Raw genomic sequence first — 22,837 nt, forward strand, 5'->3', positions numbered from 1 at the left:
TAAACTGCTGGACCATCTAGCCTCTAGAAGTCATTTTTAAAATGAGCTAAATGATTCTGGTGCCCACATAATTAGCTTTTTACAGAATCGGCAGATCTGAAAATTCTGAATTTGTCAATCCGTACCTCCAAAACTCCAGTTATCTCCCAGTGTAAACTATAGAAATGTTATCTTTCCCTTCTAATGTAAGGGTACTTTCTATCATCTGCAGCTTGCAAAAGAACAGAGGCACTGGAGCTGTCTGCAGACTCAGGAAAAAAATAATGCATCAGTTACGCTAGGTTCACATTGGAAGGTTATCTTCACAACCACAAGAACTAGAACTTTTTTTTAAAATGAAAGCTTAGATTCTGCAAAAGTTGATGCCTGAGAAAGTTTCCTACTTGTCACTGACAAGTGGACTTTCCAAACCCTGGTTAATGAAGTTTACCACAAAAGCTAAATGCTCCCTTCACCATTACAACCCTCATTCTCAATCACACAGCAATGGTACTGCACTCACCCATGAGAGCAATTACTAACAGCTGAGCGAATAGAAAATCATGCAAGGCTGCTACACATGTGTAGGATGTATAGTCCAGGTGATGAATGATTACCAGGTAAGAACAAGAGATTGAAATAAGTTACAGGGGACACTACTGGGTTGGTGGTAAAACAGGCACATTTTTAAAATTACGTTTTTGCCCCGCAGAACACCATTTATCTTGACTTCAACTCTTACGGTCGGTGGAGTTTCTAACCAAATCTACATGCAAGCAGGAACAGATAAACATTCAATCAGGAGAGAAAATGTTAAGAAAAAAAGGCAATACTTTGTAAGTTAACACAAAAAGGTAAAGGTTTACATAGGTTCCATCTGAACACTGCATTTTTCTCTTTGGGATGCAGGAGTGTTAGTAACTTTATGATTAACCTTAAACAAACATGCATAATTGAAGTTTATCCAGCAATTATTCAACCATATACCTGAAGAAAGGTGAGAGCAGACACACTTCAGACATTGATTTACTTTACATTTTTGAGCAATGTAATCAAGTGCCAGTCTTTCAAACATGGCATGAAATGTATCTTCCTTCAAAATGTCAAACGTAGAGAAATAATTCCAAATGGAAAAAAGTGACAGGTCAAATATATTACGAAAGTTCATATTAAGTTAGCATAAAAGCTAAATCTTATACATTTATCTGTTACTGCCATCTCCTGGTAATAAACAAAATGATTATGCTCACTAAAATAAACTGGAATATTTGCCTTAGTTATTTTATGTTCTGTAGAGCTATAGTTAACTGTTTTAGCTACTGAAATAAATTACATTTTAATAGCATGAGCTCATCAAATGTGAAAATGTTTTATTATAGTCAAATGTGCTTATGCTGTCTTGTACATGAAAACAATAATGGAAGTATGATTTAATTTTGAAGCCCCTTCCATGGTGAAGGGGCCAGTGCCACTTTTGTTATTTTCTCAATGGCACAAACATTGTAAAACTGAGCTTGAACAAATTCAGAGAGCCTTTTTCCAAAAGGAAAAAACAGCTTGGTTTTCACAATCAGTTAAGGCTGTTAAATGACAACAGTGGACTTATCACTCAAAAACTCAAAGCATATAAAAACCGAAAGCCTTATAGATTTTACACTGCTCACATAATCAAGTATAAAAACTCATCTGAGAAAACTATATAAAGTGTATTAAAAACTGTTGATGTACATTAAAATTAGTTATATCCGAATCTCATATATGTAGTACACGCATATGTAATTTATATATAAGAATGGCCATACTGGGCCAGACCAATGGTCATCTGGCCCAGTATCCTGTCTTCCAGCAGTAGCTAGTGCCAGATGCTTCAGAGGAATGAACAGAACAGGACAATTTATTGAGTGATCCATCTCATCTATTAGTACCAGTTTCTAACAGTCAGAAGTTTAGACTTGCAGAGAATGGGGGTGCGAAAGCATATGCTTTCAGACAAGAGAGTTGGGTTTAAATTTTGAGGTTAAAGATGGAACAGCATTTTGATCATAAGGAAGTTTGTTATGTAGTGATGAAATATGCATTTCCTTGTACTTTATTAGAATACACATTTACGTTCATTATGTAGGTAGACATTTGTGAGGTCCTTAGACATTTCTTTCTTTTAATCACTTGGGGTTTTTAAGTGATGTCATATTTATACTATATTTAGCAATTTAAACTTTTTAAAACAATGTTTTTGGTTTTGCAATTTCTTCTAATTGCATCATCTTGTGAAAGCAAGACTTTTAAAAAAATTAAGTGTGTTGACTAGATCATTAGATTATTAAATCAGAGCGAAGTGAGCTGATGGAACTAACAGTAGTAAGGAAACCATCCTTCCATCTCAACATCCATCTCTCTTCATTTTTAATATGTCAACTTGAACGATGAAAATTCATGCCTAGTTTTCAAATAATGGGGATAAAAAAATATGAACCTTTGAAAATTGTCACTTGTACAAGTCAGTGTCCAAAGCTACCTAAAGTTTCAAATTTGGTAGAGCAATCATATTTCAGTAGAAAAAGAACAAAAAATCATTATAAGCTTCATAAAAAATGTCTCCTTCCTGAAATTTTAAGTCTTAATCTCAAAAATGCTTAAATTATTCAAAAGTTTCAACACACTCCACTTGTCAAAGAAATATAAACCCTAAAAATCAGACAGCCTGATATTTTAAATTTTGAACTACAAAGAAAAACCAACAACCAGCCTTTTGATGGAATCTCTGGCTGCAACGTGGGCATGGGTGCACTACCAAGTTGGTGTCATCTTCTGCAACATCTAAGTTTCATTTTAAACAATGAAGTTTCTAGCCATTATAGTTTAGAGAGAACTTTCCATACATGAATTGATTGTGAACCGTTGCAGTGATGTCTCCCCAAGCCCACAATGTTTCCTGTACTGCAAAATGAACACTCAGGGGAAGATGCTCTTGCATGCAGCATGCAATCCTACTACCACTGAAGTCAGAGGCAAAAAACTATTTATCTCAATAGAAGCAGAATCCAAACTATCCATACATTTCTAACATTTTAGTCCAATCATAACTTTAGACAGCATGAGCTTTCATGAAGATTTGACTATACAAAAAGTTTGAAGGGGCAAGAAGAAGTTATTTTGGAGCTAAGATACAAATGTTAGACAACTCTGTAAAAAAAAATTACTAACTTGTACTTGAAAACGTAGTTGGTTAATTTTATTCAGACTTGACAAGAATTCTCTTTTGCTTTCCGAGTAGTTGTGGTACTAATTAGGTCAAAACTATTTTTCAACCCAAAGTTAAAGAAGTTAAAATAAGATGTTAGAATGGAAGTTCGATCCAACCAGCTACCATCTTTCCAATCGCAGAATTACGACAGTGATGCACATTTCATGGTCCATTAATCCACATCTCAGGTGACTGAAAGCACACAGCTGCAACACACTTGAGGTGCGTATTAATAGACCAATACCAATAAAACATAGTGGTGTGTCCTATGGATCCACTATGAAATTAAACTAGATACAAATAAGAGTTTCCTGATTTAACTGTCACTCTGCACACAACGAAACTCAATTAACTCATATTAAGAAAAAATGCTCCTTTTTAAGAAGGGGGAAAGAACTGCATTATTTCTTTGGTGTTATCGACATACATCAAGTTTCCACTCTGGAAAGCCACCTGTAGAGTGTAATTACCCAGAAATATTTTGCCCAGTATGTCTTGATTCTTCAATTTTTTTTACAGGTAATTCACATCATAAATGTAATGTTAGGTTTCAGAGTAGCAGCCGTGTTAGTCTGTATTCGCAAAAAGAAAGGGAGTACTTGTGGCACCTTAGAGACTAACAAATTTGAGCATAAGCTTTCGTGAGCTACAGCTTATGCTCAAATAAATTTGTTAGTCTCTAAGGTGCCACAAGTACTCCTTTTTTCATAAATGTAATGTCCACATTTAGTTATATCAAATCAAACTAAAAATGTGAACATGTATACTTTATCCAAATGAATTCAGCAGTAACATGTCCAAAGCCTAGCTACTACGACAGGCCCATTATTAGTACCTCTGACAGCAAGCAGGAATCTCTCATTCAACTCATATTTTAAAAAACATATGTAGTTCAGATCCAGAATACCATCAAAAGGCTACAAATACACATTTTACACTTCATGTCTGTTTACAGATTTAAAAACACACACACTTGGAACTGAAAGAGACCATAAACTAAATATTTTCCTTAATAAGCTTGTCTAGCATTTATTAGTATACTTTTCAGAGAAACAAAACATCGCCCCCCCTCCCCCCGAGAATGTTCTGGTAGTTTTATATAGAACAGTGAAAAGGTACAGCTGCTGGTGATTATAGGTACCAGATGAAGGTTTGGTTTAATATCAATAATAAATTAAAACAATTAAAATCCACAGAGATTTCAAAGCTCAATGTGTAAATATCACTCTCTATGAAAATGAAACCCAAATGCGGGATGTCAATTCCATGCAACTGACTAAAGCTGGATATGAAACAGTAGCTTAGATCATGAGACTGCACAGATTTTTGTTATTTTAGAAACAAATTTCAAAGAACTTTGGCAGGATTTTACTTGCTCAATATAGTGTACAACTTTTTTACATACAAAACAGCTGCAGAAGGGACCTTATTTTTCTAGGCAAAGGCAACATAAGATATTACTACAAAGGTCAAAGTTGCATGCTGACTAAAAAAATCCATGATCTGCATAAGAACATGCAAAGTATTGTAAAATTCATTTAACTTTCATTTAACCTTTATTAATTAAGGCACAAAGGTGAAATCAGTTACTCTTACAATGTAATTACCTTTTATTATGAATTAATGTCTTCTCAGTACAAATAATATTTGACATACTAAAAGAAACATGGTCAGCATATTTAGAAGAATCAGAAGCCTTTCTTAATCAGCCTGAAAACTGTAAAAGGCAAGTAACATGGTATTTGCAACAAAACTGATTTGAGAGTCTCTGGCAACATCCTATCTCCTTTGTGAAGTAGTAAAAATTTGCCTTTAGTTTGAATGATATACCATTTTTCCTTTAATAACAGTACTTACTAACCACAACCTAACCCTGTAAGAACAAACCCTGTAGACTAAACATTCTACCACTGCTTTTTGAAAAGCATACCATAATTATCACTTTTTCCACTGAAGAGAAAGGAAGCCAGAGACCGCAAACATTTTCCATTTTCCTAGCATTCGCACAGGTGTAAAATTCAGAATGGACAGTACCAAGCAAAGACTACTTAAACTTCTTCCTTTGAAGTCTGAAAAAGGAGCTTAATTCTTTCAGACAAGTTATTTTCAAAAACAGGTAGTTTTTAAGAGTATCTTTTTACATAGTTTTAGCCAAATATGGGATTAATTTATAACAGCTCAGAGCAAACTGCCTGGAACTTTTATATGAGAGTTATTCATGCACTACATAACTACATGTTTTCCTGATATTTCTAAATTTTCATCACTGCAACAAGCAGCACCACATATCAATCTCCCTGCCCTAATCACTCTTTACAGAGAAATTCATCAAGGCTTAACACAGTTTAGTTAAGATCCAGAAAGTAAACTAGCAATATCTAGTTTAACTGCATGATCCTGTTGGACATAATGCAGATCTTTCAAGAGACAAAAGGTATACTTTGTAATTGTACTCTGAAGATATATCTCATACAGATCATTCTGTGCACCTGCATACAAATGAAATTTAAGACCACCTCAAAGTACTAAAAAGCCACTCTGCATCCAGCAGGGGGGATGAAGCACTAGCCTCTTCACAACAACGCAACTACAACAAATCTTCAGTTCTACAGAAAGGTGGGTGGGAGATGGATAATCTTTTTGGACGTGTATTTTAAGCAGAACAATTACAAGTAATTGTCTTTTCTCTAAAGACACTCAACAAATGACAAAGCTCTAATGATTTCTCTATAAAACCACACGCATCATCAATGAGAAACTACAAGCAGTATGAAGTGTAAACAAAGCGTACGTACCATGGTTTGTAAAAATAAAGATTTGTGTGGGAGGGAGTTGAAATATAATTGTAGTAAATTTATTTTACACCAGAGTGGATGAAATTTATTTACACTCCCTGGATGAAAACAGATTAGATTGTTGCCGTAGTTAGGACAGACATGCAAGCATGAGAAAATATCAGCAGGAACTAATGCCACCTGAAGTGGTGTTCATAGCACTCAACAGCTTAGCATAAAGTTGGAGCCTGAAACTCACTGAAAGTTTGTCACTATCACCTAGAAAAATGATCTTTCATGTCCAAAAACTGAGTTCACAAGCACAACGGCCAAAATGTTGATTCTATAAACTTCATAATGATTCCATCATCCCATTACAGATGGGTTTGTTTAGATTTTTTTTTTTTAATTAACTAAACCTTTTGATATATTCATGCAAAGGTAAGGGAGGACATGCAGTGAAGGACTCAGTGTAGTTGTAGCAGTGTCAGTCTCAGGATATGAGAGACACGATGGGTGAGGTAGTATCTTTTATTGGACCAACTTCCTGACAGAGACCTGAAGAAGAGCTCTGTGCGGCTCCAAAGCTTCTCTCTCTCTCTCACCAACAAAAGTTGATCGAATAAAAGATAGATTCCTTCACTCAGTGAGGTAATAACAGGATAAGAGGTGAGGAATGTAATCAAGCAGTTTATTCGGGGCAAGTAAAGTTATCTATTCCTTTCCACTCAAATGTGTACATTCTTCTTATCGGCTCCTGTGCAGCAAGAACTCAAGACATCTTCTCAGAAACAAGCTTATCAGCTTTTAGTCTCTCAGAAGCCATGCCAATAGAGAGCGCAATTCCAGGCCGGAATGTAGAAAAGTTCCCCAGTTCTGTGTGATCAAATATGGCTACACATGCACCTTGGTCAGCAGGAGATTAATGAGAATGCAGAATCCTTGTCTTCTGCTCTGCTTAGTCTCGACTCTTACAACTTGAAGTAATGAAGCAAATGCTTATGAGCCTCCCTCCCCAGTGGATAGAGGTGTTTCTTGCCACTGCAGGAGAACCTGTAGTGTGTCACCCATGTGACAATATGGCTCATTTATACAACATAAAAAGTAGTTTCAGGGGAGTTTTGCAATATCTCCTTCCTCTATGGATACCTCCTCGTGAAATGAGAAAATAGGGAAAAAGTTAAATACTCTACCAATCTGAACGTTATTTTTGCTAGCATTCTCCCTCCACTCCTGCAAAGTAAGTTCTGTGAACTATCTGAGCCCCCATCTGACCCCTACTGATCTTTCAGTAGCAGTTTGTCAACCAGTAGTCAATTTATAGATAAGAAAGTGAGTTAAATTCGGAATACTGAGCAGCTCCCAATTAAGAGACTGAAATGGCCACAATGCAGGTTGGCTCCTTAGGGTGAGGGGGCAGTTTAAAATTGCCACTTTCAACCTCTCATTCCTCCAACTCCAGCCATTCACTTCCTCACACATCTTTTCATCTCTATCCATTCAGGGTGAATTATCTTTTATAAATCACAACTGAGAGTTTGAAGAATTACAGATATTTTAATTAAACAGTGCAGGCCATTGTTGGATCATATTAAAGAAGTTCTGTATTAAAATCACAAATGAGTTTGATTCCCCGTCGTTTAAATTCCAGGGTATTACTAATTAAGAGGTCTCGGTTTTTGGTACTGTTTCTCTCCCTCTGTGTGTGAAACTTGCAAGCTGCTAATTGCGTTAGTACATTCTAAGACAGAGTCTGTTCTCAAAGCAATTCACACAGAGAGAGACTCAAAGCAATACTCTGTAACAACAGAACCAGCACCCAGAGACTCCCCGCCCTTTTGTTGTATTAACAATTGTGATTAAAATAGAGATAGAGGATGTATGTGGATGGATGCCTGGTGTGGATGATAACTGAATGATCAGGGAGGTGCCAGCCTAAGAATCCAGTGTCCATCGGTTGAAGAAGGCGTCAAGTGGAAATAACCAGAGGACCCCCGGAGGGCAGACTGGAATCCACCCAACAGCCTCAAGAATGGGAGAACCAAAGAACAAGATAACATTTAGCAGCACGGAGCCGTCAGGAATGGGCTATCTGCTGACTGATTCAGCAACAGCATGATGAAGCAATTCCCATAGACTGGCATAGGAAGAAATTCCTGTAAAAACGGACTCTAGAAAGTGAGAACTTTGGGGTCTGATTCTGCAAACCAACTTCCAGGAGCATCAGATGAGCATCTGACAAGGCCCTGCTCCCTCCTCACGTCCAGGTCACCTGGCCAGTGGCTTGGCACGAGCAACTCTAAAGCTGGTAACTATGATAAGAACCTTGCAGAACCTGTGTGTGTGTGTGTATGAATGAATGTGTGAATAAATATGAGATTGAATGGAATGTTATAGCTATAACTAACTGCTTACTATGATTCTTTCTGTATGCACAATAAATGTGGTATTTTGCCTTTTCCTCTTTAATAAGATCCTGCTGGTTTTTAACTTATTGGAATAACACCATGGCCTGCAATCTCTTCCATGCTTTTGCCCATTAATATATTAAAGGGTGATTTGTGGAAAGTAATCCACATTAGGACACACTGTATTTGTTTAAAAACTCAAAAATTGCTTTAGTTTCTTCAGTATTATTTTCTATCTTTCCAGTCTTGCTCAGTGAGGAAGCAGCTAAGGCAGGGATGGGCAAACTATAGCTCGGGGGCTGCATCTGGCCCTCCAGAAGTTCGAATCCAGCACTTGAGCTCCAGCCGGGGAGCGGGATCTGGAGCTTGCCTTGCTCTTTGTGGCTCCTGGAAGCAGCAGCATGTCCCCACTCCGGTTCCTATGCATGGAAGCAGCCAGCTGCCCCCCCCACACACACACACCCCAAGCGCCACCCCCGCAGCTCCCACTGTCCGGCACCTGCGGATGGGGCAGCGCGCAGAGGTGTGGGGGGGGGGAGGGGCGCACAGGTGGGGAGGGGCAGAGGCAGCGTGCCTCTGAGTAGAAGCCGGAGGGGGGACATGCCGCTGCTTCTGGGAGCTACTTGAGGTAAGCACTGCCTGGAGCCTGCACCCCTGACCCCCCACCTGCCCCAGCCCTGATACCCCTCCTGCCCTCCGAACCCCTCGGTCCCAGCCCAGAGCCCACACCTCTTCCTGCACCCCAACCCCCAAATTCGTGACCATTCCTGGCCTGCCATACAATTTCCATAACGAGATGTGGCCCTTGGGCGAAAAAGTTTGCCCACCCCTGAGCTAAGGAGCTACTGATACCTGCTCACAGCCCGTGGTAACCAAACAGTCAACACCTCTTGAGAGAGTTTGAGCTTTCCTACCAGTTCTACTTTTCGCAATTGGCACCTACTTCCCATTTAATAACATTCAGTTCCAGATTACTAAAACTTAGTTTTTACAATAAGCGTTTTGTTAACCCTACCAACATCGCAAAAAAGTTATACTGAACTGTAAGGGCTTATACAGTGTTTCAGTTCAAGAATACCTGAGCAGAAAAGGGAGGAAAAAAAGTTGTAGATAAAAAATTGAGACTGATCACAGGTTTAGGTAGCCTCTGCAGTTAGCAGCTGTAGGATTTTTAATGGGACTTCTTAAAAAACTGAAGTGGGGAGAAGTCTACCATTTTGGCATTTGCCTATTAAATATAATGGATATAGTGATATATGAGCAACAAGGTCCCAACTGTACCTGCAGCATGGCTCAGATTTCAAACAGCAAACTGAAATTATAGAATCAGAGGACTGGAAGGGACCTCTAGAGGTCTTCTAGTCCAGTCCCCTGCACTAGTGGTAGGACTAAGTATTTTCTAGACCATCCCTGACAGGTGTTTGTCTAACCTGCTCTTAAAAATCTTCAATGATGGAGATTCCACAACCTCCCTAGGCAATTAGTTCCAGTGCTTAACCATCCTGACAGTTGGGAAGTTTTTCCTAACATTCAACCTAAACCTCCCTTGCCGCAACTTAAGCCCATTGCTTTTTGTCCTATCCTCAGAGATTAGGAAGAACAATTTTTCTCCCTCCTCCTTGTAACAATCTTTTATGTACTTGAAAACTGTTTTATCCCCTCTGTCTTCTCTTTTCCAGCTAAATGTATATGCCTAGTGATTTCTAATGGCAGTTGGAGCACAATGCATTTCTACATTCTATTGCTGGACTGATGCAAGACGTCTCCTTGAGCCAACAGCTTTAGAATTTTGAACCTGGAGAATTTCTAACTTGATCACATCCAAGAGCTGGGATAGGTTATGATGGGTATCTTTACAGAAAACAAATACAGAGTGACAAGTAAGAGGTAAAAACCCTTTGGCGGACTCTGAAAATGTATCCATATGTAACATGATTAACCAAATGTTCCTTACCCTAAGGGTCCCACAGCTTATTTATAATATGTCTGGTAAGTGTTCTAGTATAGATATGTTTTTCAAATGATTAAATCAGAGCCCAAAAGCATCTGGCACAGATGTTAAATTATTGTGCATCTTTGTTTAGCTTATTCTCATCTCTCCACAGCAGCAACGGTTTTTCTGGATGCAAAGAATGTTTCTATAAAGCAGGCCATTCACTCAAGATGAATCGTCAGTTCCATCTTAGGCTCTAATTTTGTTAAATATATTCATTTTAATCCAAACCCTAGTGCAAGAAAACCTTCCCTTGCAAACATGGATGAGACAAGGGTGCACACTTGCCCTTTTTGATATGCTTAATTTTCAGTGAGCCTTTTGCTACAGCTCTTCTCAGAGATCAAAGGTTCACAAAAGATGCTGTGCACTGCAAACTACGTTCTGAAGATTGAACATGCACATCACAGATCCAGAATAATTTTAATACTTATTTCAAGTCATTCACTCCTTGTACTCTGGTATCGAGGCACAAGACAAACTGTAATAAATTTCAAGTAATTTCTCTAAATCCCTTATGCAATTCTGCCATTTTTAATCTATTTCCTGTACAACTGAAACCAAAATGGCAATGTTTGCAATTGATCTGATTAACTTCGATTATGTAAGTGATTAGAAAGACTAAAAGTTTCAAAGAGGTTTGCACTTAGTTTGACTTGTTTGGATAAATTAAACAAGATAAAAACAAATATTTTGTATTTGTTATTTCTGATTCTTAATCTACTACAAATTGCAAAAAGTTAAAGACTTTAATGTCTTAAATGACAAGTATTCAGTATAACAACTTCCTATTTTAAAATAATTACAGAAATAAAGGAATTAATCTTAAATTCTTACGGAATTAATCTGTCTCCAAGAATCAGGATAAAAATAAAATGTGTCTAAAAGAAAAAGAAACATCATACAATATATGCCCTAACATTGAACAATGCCGTACAGTTTATATCTTGCAGAAAGTGTTAAAATGGTTTGAATCAATAGCTTTCACATACCACAGGTTCAGGCACGGCACATAATTGCAGCTCTCTAAGCCAACATCCTTACCTCTAACTATAAAGCATAAGGAATAGCAATGTAAAATGTTACAGCTGGAACACTGCATCAAGAAGAATCTATACTTTAACATACAAAGACTAATTCGCATATACGCCCTGATCCTGCAAGTTACAATGCATAAAATGAAGGCTTGCGCTCCATGTGTTCCACAAAACTCAGTAGGAATCTTTGTGGATGTAGAGATCTGCTCACACATTGAAATCTGCAGGATTGGGGCTCTAATAAGCAAAAACTAACCAATTTTAAAATGGCAAGTTGTTCTGAATGAATGATTGGATAAGAACCTTCACACAGTGATATGACAATAAAAAAGTATGTTTGCACAGATCCAAGACAAATATCCTATACACCTAGTACACAATTTTTAAAATATCTCCAGAAGAGCTGGGTAAAACAAACATCACAATGCTAGGCATTTTCACAATACATAACAGTAAAATAAACTGAGTTTAGGTCATGAATTTTTTTTTTTTTTTAGACACTTTAATTAGCTGCTACTAATTTAACATGGCTGCTACTCTGAAACCTGTCTTCAATTGGCTAGTAAAAACCCTTTACATATAGAGAATACAATTCTACATGACAAAGTTAAAACAGTCCTAAAAATTTAGGACCAGTTTTTTTAAAGGTATTTAGGTATGGTGCCTAAATATCTATAATAACCAATGGTGTGGATTTTGTCAAACCTGCCTTTTACAAAGCTAGAGGATTCCAACATTTGTGTCAATATATCTGGGACGGGTATTCTTTATCATCTATGCCACCTCCATTAGATTTCTTTAAGTGTAGATTCCCCCCCCGCCGCCATATATATTTAGTATAAAAACACTTCTTCTAGTATTCCCCAATATATATTCTGATATACTTTCAAAAAGGACAGCTTGCTAGATTTAAAAGATAGAGTTTTCCTGTGCATGACAAAACAAACTTTGTATAAGAAGCTTATAGTAAATGCAATATACAAAAATGATTTGACAGGATGAAAGGAAGGCCAAATTCAAGGTCAAGGAGGAAAACAACCCTGTTTTTTCCCAATGAAGCTTTCACTGTTTATGCTGTATCTAAAAATGAACACGTAAAACAATGAGATTTTCTCCAATCACACTAAAAAAAGCTAAAACCTAGGACAAGCGCAATTTATACCATAAAGCTGCTTCATTCAACATCACGTCTGCATTACAGCTGTCAGAAACATCAACAATCATTTTTTGAAAAAAAGAGCAACTATGCAAAGCTGATCACTGTGTGTGTGGAAACACTGAACTCCTTAGAGGAATGTTATCTTCAAACGAACAGGACTTGAAGTTAGCATTTTATTAACATTTCTAAATGTAACTGCCACCTTTATTTTCTGAAAATGTCATGCATTTTCCAACAGAAGTCTGAATTCAAAATGTACATTAATTTTCATGTTCACAAGGTCAATATTTGCCTGATAGGAAGATTTTTTTTACGTACATTGTTTTATGGATAGTAAAAGCCTTGGCAGCAAACGTTTTAAATCATCTTAATACAATCCAACAAACTAACTGACAGGATAACTTTGACTGCAACTGACCAGAAAATATAAGCATTGTTATGGCATTTTTGGAAAGGATGGGGAAAATGAGAAATAGAAAGTCAAACATTGGAGGACATATTTTAATGTATTTAATATAATATATACAATAAATATAAATGTGTATATGTAAATAAGAGGACTTATATGACTGTTATATGAATAAGTGATCTGGATCATTACAAATCCTGGTAACAGGTATCTAGATTTCACACTGAAGTTCAAAGTAAAGCAGCTGCAAACTCAAACTTGTGTTCAAAAATCCACTTTCTTAACTAAAGACCACTCTGCATAAATGCCTTGACCAGGCAGGCCTGATTTTTAAGTTGCACACTTTTTAAATATCTCCAAGGAAAATATAAAGCAGATACCCACTTTAAAAAAAGGATACTGGGGCAGGAGATCTACAGTATCTAAAAGCCGAGTGGTGTCATTTCCGCAGAAAAAGCTAGGAAATTCACTAGAAAGAAGCAACCCAAAATTAAATCAGATTGAAAAATCTTGTATAAAGCTAAAATCTCATAATATTGATCTCATCTTTCCCCCTTCCCTTCATATTCTACCTTTTTTCCTTCCTTTTGTCCAGTTTTTTAATTTCCCTTTTTTCTTCGCTCCCACTTTGTCCGCAACTGCTGAAGCCCAGACCCCCACCTTGCCTGTTGGAATGGTGTCCACTTTAAATATGAGCTGGCACCTCTGGGAAAGTAGAAAATTCTCTCTGCCCCGTGGAAAAAAATGCAGGCAACAGCAGTGTGAAACAGATGTGTACCTGGTTGGTTTCACTACTTTGCTCCCCATTTGTAAAATGGGCATAATACCTGCTTTTTCATCCCTTTGTTTGTCTTGTCTCAAGACTGCAAATGATTTAGGATAGGGACTGTTTCTTACTGTTGTGTATGTACAATGAGGCACCAATCTCAAATGGAACTATTAGCCACTACTGTCATACAAAACACCACCACTTCGGTCGTGAACCCTTATATGAAGATTTGAAGTAAGTGAATTATGTATAAGTAACTAAGTAAAATACCAACATGAATGTTTATAATTAAAACTAGATTCCATCTCATAATACATCATTGGCTCCTAGCGTCTTTTCTCTTCTCCTCTCCTCTCAGTTTCTATGGTGTCCCTTACTAGGTTTTCAGGTTTCCCAGAAGTGCTGAGGTCTTAACAATATTCTGCATGCCTAGAGGGAAGCAGTTACAATTTTAGTTGGGAAAAGGATAGACAGAAGGAAAACAAGAATAGCGCTGCTTGCGTTCTTATAGTCATCCAGATCTGCCCTTTCAGCACTCCATCAATTCAATCAGCTGCCTGTCACTATCAGAGTTTCTCAGTAGCTCAAGCCTGTTTGATTCAAACATCAGAAATCATGGTATGTTGTGCTGGTGTCATCCGACAAATAATAAGTACAATGATGTGCGTAACAATCTGGTATTCTAGCTCTTGTTTCTATGACTGCTCAGTGCAGAGGACAGAACAAGAGACGGTCAAAGCAAACAAGGGAGAGAGAATATACAAATACGGGAAAACAGGAGAACGTGAAAGGCTAGGAGAGGCGCAAGATTACAAAGAAAGAAAGCTGACAGCTGTTAGGTAGAGCAGCTCCTAATGTTGTACTAACAGAGCATTTGAAGCAAATTTCTTTGACTGACTGACTTGTGTCACTTTCATCATGACTGCCTGGATTTAAATTAGCAGGCTTTTCCAATGGCTGGGTGGACCAGGTTCTGGATAATGTCTCAATGTTTCATTAGTTACTGGTTAAACTATATCAACTATTAGGGACCCCTCCATCAGGTGGTTTCTTGAATTCCTAAAAGACAACTGGTTTCTCTCATATCCAACATATCCTGCAGTGATTCTATTGGATCTACTTTTTTTAATCATCATAAAACACCACATGCTGAATTCGCTTTTTTTTTTTTTTTTATTATTATTAAAAGGTAGGTGCCTCTCACTATCAGAAATCAGAACAAAATCCAGGGAACCAACTCCTTGTTGCTCCTGCTCAGGAGACTGAAATATAAGTTGCCTGCCAAGCAGAAAAAAAGTCTAAAGCTACAGAGATTATATGCACCTGGAACAATAAGGCTCCATCCTCTTTGTGGACTTGCATAGAGTATGCATGGGTATGAACAGTCTGTTAACATACAAGATACTGAGGAAAGGAACCAAACTTGAACTGTATAAAAATTTTACAATTAACTTTTTTGATTAAGAGTCAGTAGCAAGAAAGCCCAAATGTCTAGACTAGTTTATCAAAGCAGACAGATTTAAGTTCACTTTTAACAAATATCTGAGAAACCTAGGACAAAACAAAAAATGCAGTATAGGCTTCACAAATCAAAGCTATGCAGGCTAATGGTATTTTCTACTTTAAAGGGTTTGCTATGGAAAAGAAATCTAGGATAAAGTTTGCATTTGAAAAGCAACTTTTACAACAATTCAGATCCAAGTAAAACACAGACTGTTCTTTAAAACATACTAGTTAAACTGTATTTATGTGGAACAATACTGGCATCCAGTGGCCAGTTCAATTAATCACAGAAATGGCTGACAAGTTATTCTCGTATGTATTTACTCAACAGGCAAAAATAAAAATATGGTGTCTGTCCAGAAAAATGTACACGATTTATAATCTACATTTATCTATAGCAAAATATACACTTATCTCCCAATTCTTATAGACACATTTGTTACCTGGTAAAGCAGTGATGAAGTCCCGTTGTAACATGGGCTTCAAATAAGAGTTAATATGTCCATGCTGATAGTGACACATTCGTGAAATAAGGTGTTCCACAAATTCAACCTGATCTGATTCAGACCACTGGTCAAAATATTTAATACACAAGTCTTTTTCCTTTTCGTAGTTTCCTTCCGATGGTCGTTTCCTTGAGACTATCACGGATGAAGTTCCATTACTTATCTATTTTTAAAAAAGATATAAAAGTTAATACTTATATATCAGCATGTATAGTCAGGTAAGAGTAATCTGAACTCTGAAAAAGGGGCTGAGAATGCAAGGAAGTGCATCTTAACAGAATGAAATTTTAAAGTTTATAATAAAAGCCATTTATGCAAAAAGATTAACTTGGACATTCTGCTTTCATAGATGAGATTACTGAAATCTCGTTTTTTTCTTATATAATTATAAATTATCAATTTCACCGAAAAACTAAAAATCTCTTCCCATTTACGATTATTTAAAGAAACACTGAAGTGCTCATTCAACATAGGGGAAAGGCTCTCCTATTCACACCACAACTTTCTACTGCTGTATTCCTTTCACAACTTCCACTGTTTTCAATGGATGTAATTATACAACACAAATCAGGAAAAAGATATGAAGTGCCGATAATAATTAGAAATTAAAAATTGCACCACCCATTTCTTGCCCCATCATTTAAAACTGACAGGAATTTGTAAATTATATATCCTTTCCTTATGACAGTCCACTCCTGCCACCTGAGAGTGTGCAAATGCCAACACCTAAGACCATTAAATGGGACCTTGGTTTTTAATTTTCCAGTTGGGTGCCATAACAGATATTGCCATGGATGCCACACCACTATACAATACAGATGTTAAATTTTTCACTCAAGAATAGAAGAAAGTTCAAGGCCATACCGCCTACTTCCATGATACTTCTTGGTACCAAACATTCTCAATATTTGGTAAGAATTTCTAACCATCACTGTGCATACACCACCACCTAGTGTTTGAATCACATAATAAGCACTATTATAGGATGACAAGACATCGTGCAGTTTAGGCAGAAAGAGTGATAGCAAGAAACAGGACAGCTCCTCTAAGATCTATAGTATATTGACAGCAGGCTAAGCTTCACTAGTACCCTGAAAATGTGAAACTAGAGCTTCCAGATCTAAAAAAGTGTTACGCATTAATCCACTATGCTATATGCAGACACTTAGGCCTTATCTACACTGCTACTTACAACACTGAAACTTTCTTTGCTCAGGGGTGTGAAAAAACACCCCCCTTAGCGATGCAAGTTCCAGTGCTGTAAAGTGGCAGTGTAGATAGTGCTACAGTGCTGGAAGCCACGCTCCCAGCATTGGTAGCTAGTCCCCTCACTGAGGTGGTTTTATTACAGTGCTGGGAGAGCTGGAGCCGCGACTACACAGCCACATTAAAGCACTGCCACAGCTGCGCTTCAATGCCAACTGTGTAGACATCCCCTTAGATGTGCAAATTGATCCACAGAGCATTTCAGGGTATGTCTGCAGAGTTTGTAGGAAAAGCAATGATACTGCTAATTTCAGTTTGCTCTAGGATTCCTTAAGTTTTCAAAAGCCTCTTGAAACTAAAGGATAAATACCACTTAAACCAGCAGAGTGGTTGTTTCATGCCTTTCTTTGCTGGGTGTTTCTCTGGTGTACAAGTTGAGCAAACCTCAAATTTGCAAGACCCCAAAATTGCACGGGTAGTAAATATAAGGGAGGACAGAACTAAACAAGTAAGGGATTGCTTGTAACCTCAACTGTTTTCAGGGAAGATTTGATATAAACATGGCTACAAACACCACCCAGAAAGGGAAAATAAAGAGAATAGAATTGAAGAGGAGCATGTAACCAAGCAGCCACACATATCACAGTCTTCCTCTTCCCTTTACTTTTGCACAGGAAAAAAAGCATAACGTTCTGCACATGTGGTGTGTGACAAGGTCTGAAAGGTTACGGTTTGAGCAGCGATATCTCAAAAAGCATTTGTTACTGACATTCTACATTTTATTCATCTACCTCTTCTTTATACATGACAATAGTTACACACACACACACCATACCATCCTTTGGATTATTCCTCTTGTATAGAGAGTAAAGTTCATAGGTAGGGAGATGACTGTTTAAATATAAAAACATCAGCACACAAGGAGAAGTTGCCCTATAATCTGTTTTTTTAAAAGGACAAGGTTTTATGGACAGGCAATTTTGACTGTTTATTTTACTGGGAAATAAATCCATAGATTTATGGATTGCTGGTCTCTCAGGCCGAGACCATGTGACTGTTTTAGGGTCAACTCTAGTCAAAGCCGCATTCCATATAGCAGGTTGAACTTCTCAGGAGAAGATGACCGATTACTATCTGGCAATAATTGATCAAATTAAATCCAGAGGTTTCCTGGTACTGTGTTTCAGAGCATAAAGGCAGCAAGCTTGGAATACACACACCTTCCTCTATAGAACAATATCTGTTATGCCTATTTCAGCACAGTCAGTTTTCTTGCAGTGGTAGGACAATGCTAGACCTTGTTCCTTCCATTTATGGCCATTGCACTGTCTCTCTCTATTTTATGAATCTGTACTGAAACGTGTGTTTTGATGCTGAAATTATCTCATTTCAAGGTAGAGTGAAGAAAGTTTTAAAAATCTGGAAAGAACAAGTCATGTATAAATTGTCCATCACTGTCATCTTCTACCTGAGGACTCCACTCTGAGCTAAATATACGATGGCATCAAGTCTACTATGTATAAGAGGGACATTCAACTAGCAGGAGTAAGCTTTCTCAAAGGCAGACATATTGAAAATAATGCCAACTATCTATATATCATTTACTGCCTTCCCTTGGGAACCTCAGTCATACCTGCCATAGGGTATTTTTCTTTGGAGATTCATCTTCATTCTGATCCTCCATTACTGATGTGTTCTAGGAAAAAACAGAAATATTATTTGAATTTTCCTCTGCATGTGTTTAAATTTTGTGGCAATTCCATGCCTGTGCAAACTTTTTGAAAAGCACATCTAAAAAAGATAAAACCTTATTTTCCTATCAAACATTACAAGAGATTTCTAGTCACATAAAATCTAGATACCATAAATGTTAAGATTTCCAATGAACTAGAGTATGTTCACTGATTCCATTTACAGTAAAGATAATTCCACTTCTGACCTCTCTTCAGTTTCCATCAACAGGCTCTCATCTAGCCTTTTTAATTATCTCAATGGGGAATAAGTCCATTTATGACTTAGAATTAAACTCCCTCAGGTGAACAGGAAAATTGCTGAAGTGATTAAACAAGCAGCTTCTGATGTGAAGTCAAAATACATACGTCTAGGGTGAAAAAAATCTAGTCAGTACACCCTCTTACTCATGTAATATGATCATATATTGGACATAAAAGACCTATCAGGAGTGCAAGATTGTTCTCTACAGACTATTTTGTAGCCGATTGCCATTTACAGTTTTTAATGTCCCAAGAGATTTGGCAGCTGCCATTTCCCTTTACTTCTATTTTCCTTTCAAGATTTCTGATATCTTTTTCCCTTCCATCTTTACCAGTATGTATCTCACTTCAAACTTCTCTTCTCCCTCTTTACCTTTCTCCACTTTCTCCTGTTTTCTTCCCCCTTTTTTTTTTTTAAATGGAAAACCTGACGTCCGCCTCCCTCAACATCCATCCTCCCCTCAAACTTTCCTTTTCCCTCAGTTCATATCTTCTTTTCTCCACTACCTGCCCACATTCACTCACTCGATTCTGCCACTAAAACTGAAACAGTCATGCATTCTCTCCACAAATCACACTCATGAATCCCAACTTACTCATTGCTTCCCCTCATACCTCTGCAATCACTATTCACTGGACTCACCCTACACACCCTGTCATAAATAGAAAGGGAAGGGTAAACCCCTTTAAAATCCCTCCTGGCCAGAGGAAATCTCCTCTCACCTGTAAAGGGTTAAGAAGCTAAAGGTAACCTCGCTGGCACCTGACCAAAATGACCAATGAGGAGACAAGATACTTTCAAAAGCTGGGAGGAGGGAGAGAAACAAAGGGTTTGTGTGTCTGTCTACATTTTGTCTTTGCTGGAGATAGACCAGGAATGAAGCCTTAGAACTTTTAGTAAGTAATCTAGCTAGGGTATGTGTTAGATTATGATTTCTTTAAATGGCTGAGAAAAGAATTGTGCTGAATAGAATAACTATTTCTGTCTGTGTATCTTTTTTGTAACTTAAGGTTTTTGCCTAGAGGGGTTCTCTATGTTTTGAATCTAATTACCCTGTAAGGTATTTACCATCCTGATTTTACAGGGGGGATTTCTTATTTCTAATTCTATTTTTATTAAAAGTCTTCTTGTAAGAAAACTGAATGCTTTTTCATTGTTCTCAGATCCAGGGGTTTGGGTCTGTGGTCACCTATGCAAATTGGTGAGGCTTTTTATCCAACATTTCCCAGGAAAGGGAGGGTGCAAGTGTTGGGAGGATTGTTCATTGTTCTTAAGATCCAAGGGTCTGGGTCTGTAGTCACCTAGGCAATTTGGTGAGGCTTTTTACCAAACCTTGTCCAGGAAGTAGGGTGCAAGGTTTTTGGGAAGTATTTTGGGGGGAAAGACGTGTCCAAACAGCTCTTCCCCAGTAACCAGTATTTGTTTGGTGGTGGTAGCGGCCAATCCAAGGACAAAAGGGTGGAATATTTTGTACCTTGGGGAAGTTTTGACCTAAGCTGGTAAAGATAAGCTTAGGAGGTTTTTCATGCAGGTCCCCACATCTGTACCCTAGAGTTCAGAGTGGGGGAGGAACCTTGACACACCCATTCCCTCTCCTCCCCCTCCATCACTCATACCTACAAGAAATTGGCCAATCGATAATGGATTGGTAAAGGGGCTGTCAGGGAAAGCTGTGTATTTTTTTAAAAATGAAAACTATAGATATTTCTACAGATGTGTATATTTTGATGTTATCTCTCTTCCCTTCTCCTTTATATATATCACTTGTTCTGGGGAAAAACGTGGAATTAAGAGGAGTTTTATCCTTACTTCCAAGTGTATATTTTATCCTGCTTCCCTGCCTTTCTTTTTTTGGCCGGGGGGGTGGGGGGTCTTCTTCCATTATGTACAGTTTCTATCAGAGAGAGTTCACACAACTGCTTAGGAGCCACCCCCCCTTCCAGGGTACTAGCTATGTTCTGAACACATTTACCACCCTTCCCTCTTCCTCCACACAGTTTTTGTCGTGTGATAATAGCGAATCACAGAATGCAGCTTTATTTCAACACCAAAGGAGGAAGCTTACTAGAAAAATAAAACAGCATCACCCATAAAGCTACACTCACTGACCCCCCTTTTAACTGTAAGCTTCCCTCAAACTTATTTGAGTCCCTCCTGCCTGGCTTCCTGTTACGGAGAAATGGCGTATCCCACTTTTGAAGAATTACATTGTGAATTGCCAGCAAGAGGAATATGCCTGGAAGAAAAAAAGCAAACTCATCTGCTTATGATGTAAGCAGCAGAGACAAATACAGCAAAAAGTGGAGGAGAAGGAGTCCAAATACAGACAAAGGCAGTACTATCTATATTTGTTTAAAATTTTCATACACTTCGAGGTGACATACATATGTTACGCACAATTACACCTGAAAAAGCTACACACCTTTGCCTCATGTTTTAAAATTATCATCTCTTTGGGATTGTGTTCTCTGGTTTTTAAATGCAGCAGTACAGTCACCGATGTAAACACCTCTTTTTATGCATGATTCTATTTGCTACTGCACAACCATCCAGAAGGAGCACAAATTAATTGACAATAATTACTGGCACTCTGTCATCCATACCAATAAGTGATACTGGAAGACTAACAAAAGCCCAGTGAGTTGTCAAGGATAACACAAAGCCAAAAATATTCATGAAGTGGAAATTTTGCAGGAAGTACAGGTGCAAATGCCTAAGAACTACTAACAATGGAATAAATTAGCTGCATCTGTTAAAAGAAGAGTATAGATCATCTCCCTTTAAAGGTGAAATATAAATGTAAAAAAAGAACGGTTAGTTTTACATGCTAGCATAGTATAAAAAACTCACTGGTAACGGACCACAAACAACTGAAATGAAAAGTAGATTGAATGCTCTTTTAATCTGATGACTTGGGGTTGGTGTAATCAGCAGACCAGCCCAGGTGAAAGATAAAATGTTGCCACTCCCCTCAAAAAGTCCAGCATATTTGAATCAGTCTTGTTTCCCCAGATAATTCAATTCTGAGCTGCCATCCCACCTGGACTCGACTCCTACTACTTCCCTGCTTCTTGCTCCCTCCCCATCTCAACACAAATGGCTCAGAGGTCATTTTTCCTCACTCCCCTTACCACCAAGAAAAATGAGCAGTGACTAAAAGGTTGTTCTGCTCACTTACACCTTGTCTTCCATAAAATGAACCAGTAACTCCACAGCCCCATTTATTCAAGAAATAAAAAAATTATAGTTATAATAAATCTTCGACTGTACACTCCCCAGAGCAGAGACTTTCTTGACACCTGTCTCTTGTATAGTGTGGAGCATGCTGTAAGTGATGTATTTAATTTGCAGATCCTTTTCAAGGACACTGCCATCTTCAAATCAATTAGTTTGTAATGCAATCAAAGAAATATAAAGTTGCGTTTCTCTCCCTGGCTTTGTATTTGCACTTGGCTAACATTTAGCCTTTCCCCACTTCAATGCTATGTTATGGGAATGTTAGCTAACATGTAATAATAAACTTTAGTAGAGCCCAGGGAGAGTATATTTTAATATATGATAGCTGATTACATGGAAATTTCTAGGATTCAACTCAATCAGCTAGCATGTGTTAAAAATAAACAATGCCTGGTTTATTAGGATAGAGGTTTAGAATGCACTGGCTAATACGTTATATCCATAGAAGTCTGCTATTGGAATGTGTTAACTAATTGGACTAATAGGCAGTGGTAACGATACAACTGAGTTCCTCTGGAATCTAGAGACTATCCCAGTATTAATATATGCATAATATTGTCTATGAATCTTTTAGTTAAATTACTAGAATGCGTGTGGAATTGCCACAATAGGGAGTTA

At 37.7% G+C, this 22,837-nt stretch overlaps 1 protein-coding gene across 6 annotated transcripts in view; it reads right to left on the minus strand.

The window, feature by feature from the left end:
* FBXW11 (F-box and WD repeat domain containing 11) overlaps nucleotides 1-22,837 on the minus strand; it is a 123,006-nt gene that overhangs the window by 43,386 nt on the left and 56,783 nt on the right. For all 6 annotated transcript variants that reach the window (XM_074960704.1, XM_074960701.1, XM_074960705.1 and 3 more), the window contains 2 exons: nucleotides 18,621-18,683; nucleotides 15,719-15,944 (listed from right to left, as the gene is read on the minus strand). In XM_074960704.1, the coding sequence (XP_074816805.1) occupies nucleotides 15,719-15,944; nucleotides 18,621-18,683 (289 nt within the window). The remainder of the gene's footprint in view (nucleotides 1-15,718; nucleotides 15,945-18,620; nucleotides 18,684-22,837) is intronic.

This window comes from Natator depressus, chromosome 8 (genome assembly GCF_965152275.1).
Source record: "Natator depressus isolate rNatDep1 chromosome 8, rNatDep2.hap1, whole genome shotgun sequence".
Classification (NCBI taxonomy): domain Eukaryota; kingdom Metazoa; phylum Chordata; order Testudines; family Cheloniidae; genus Natator; species Natator depressus.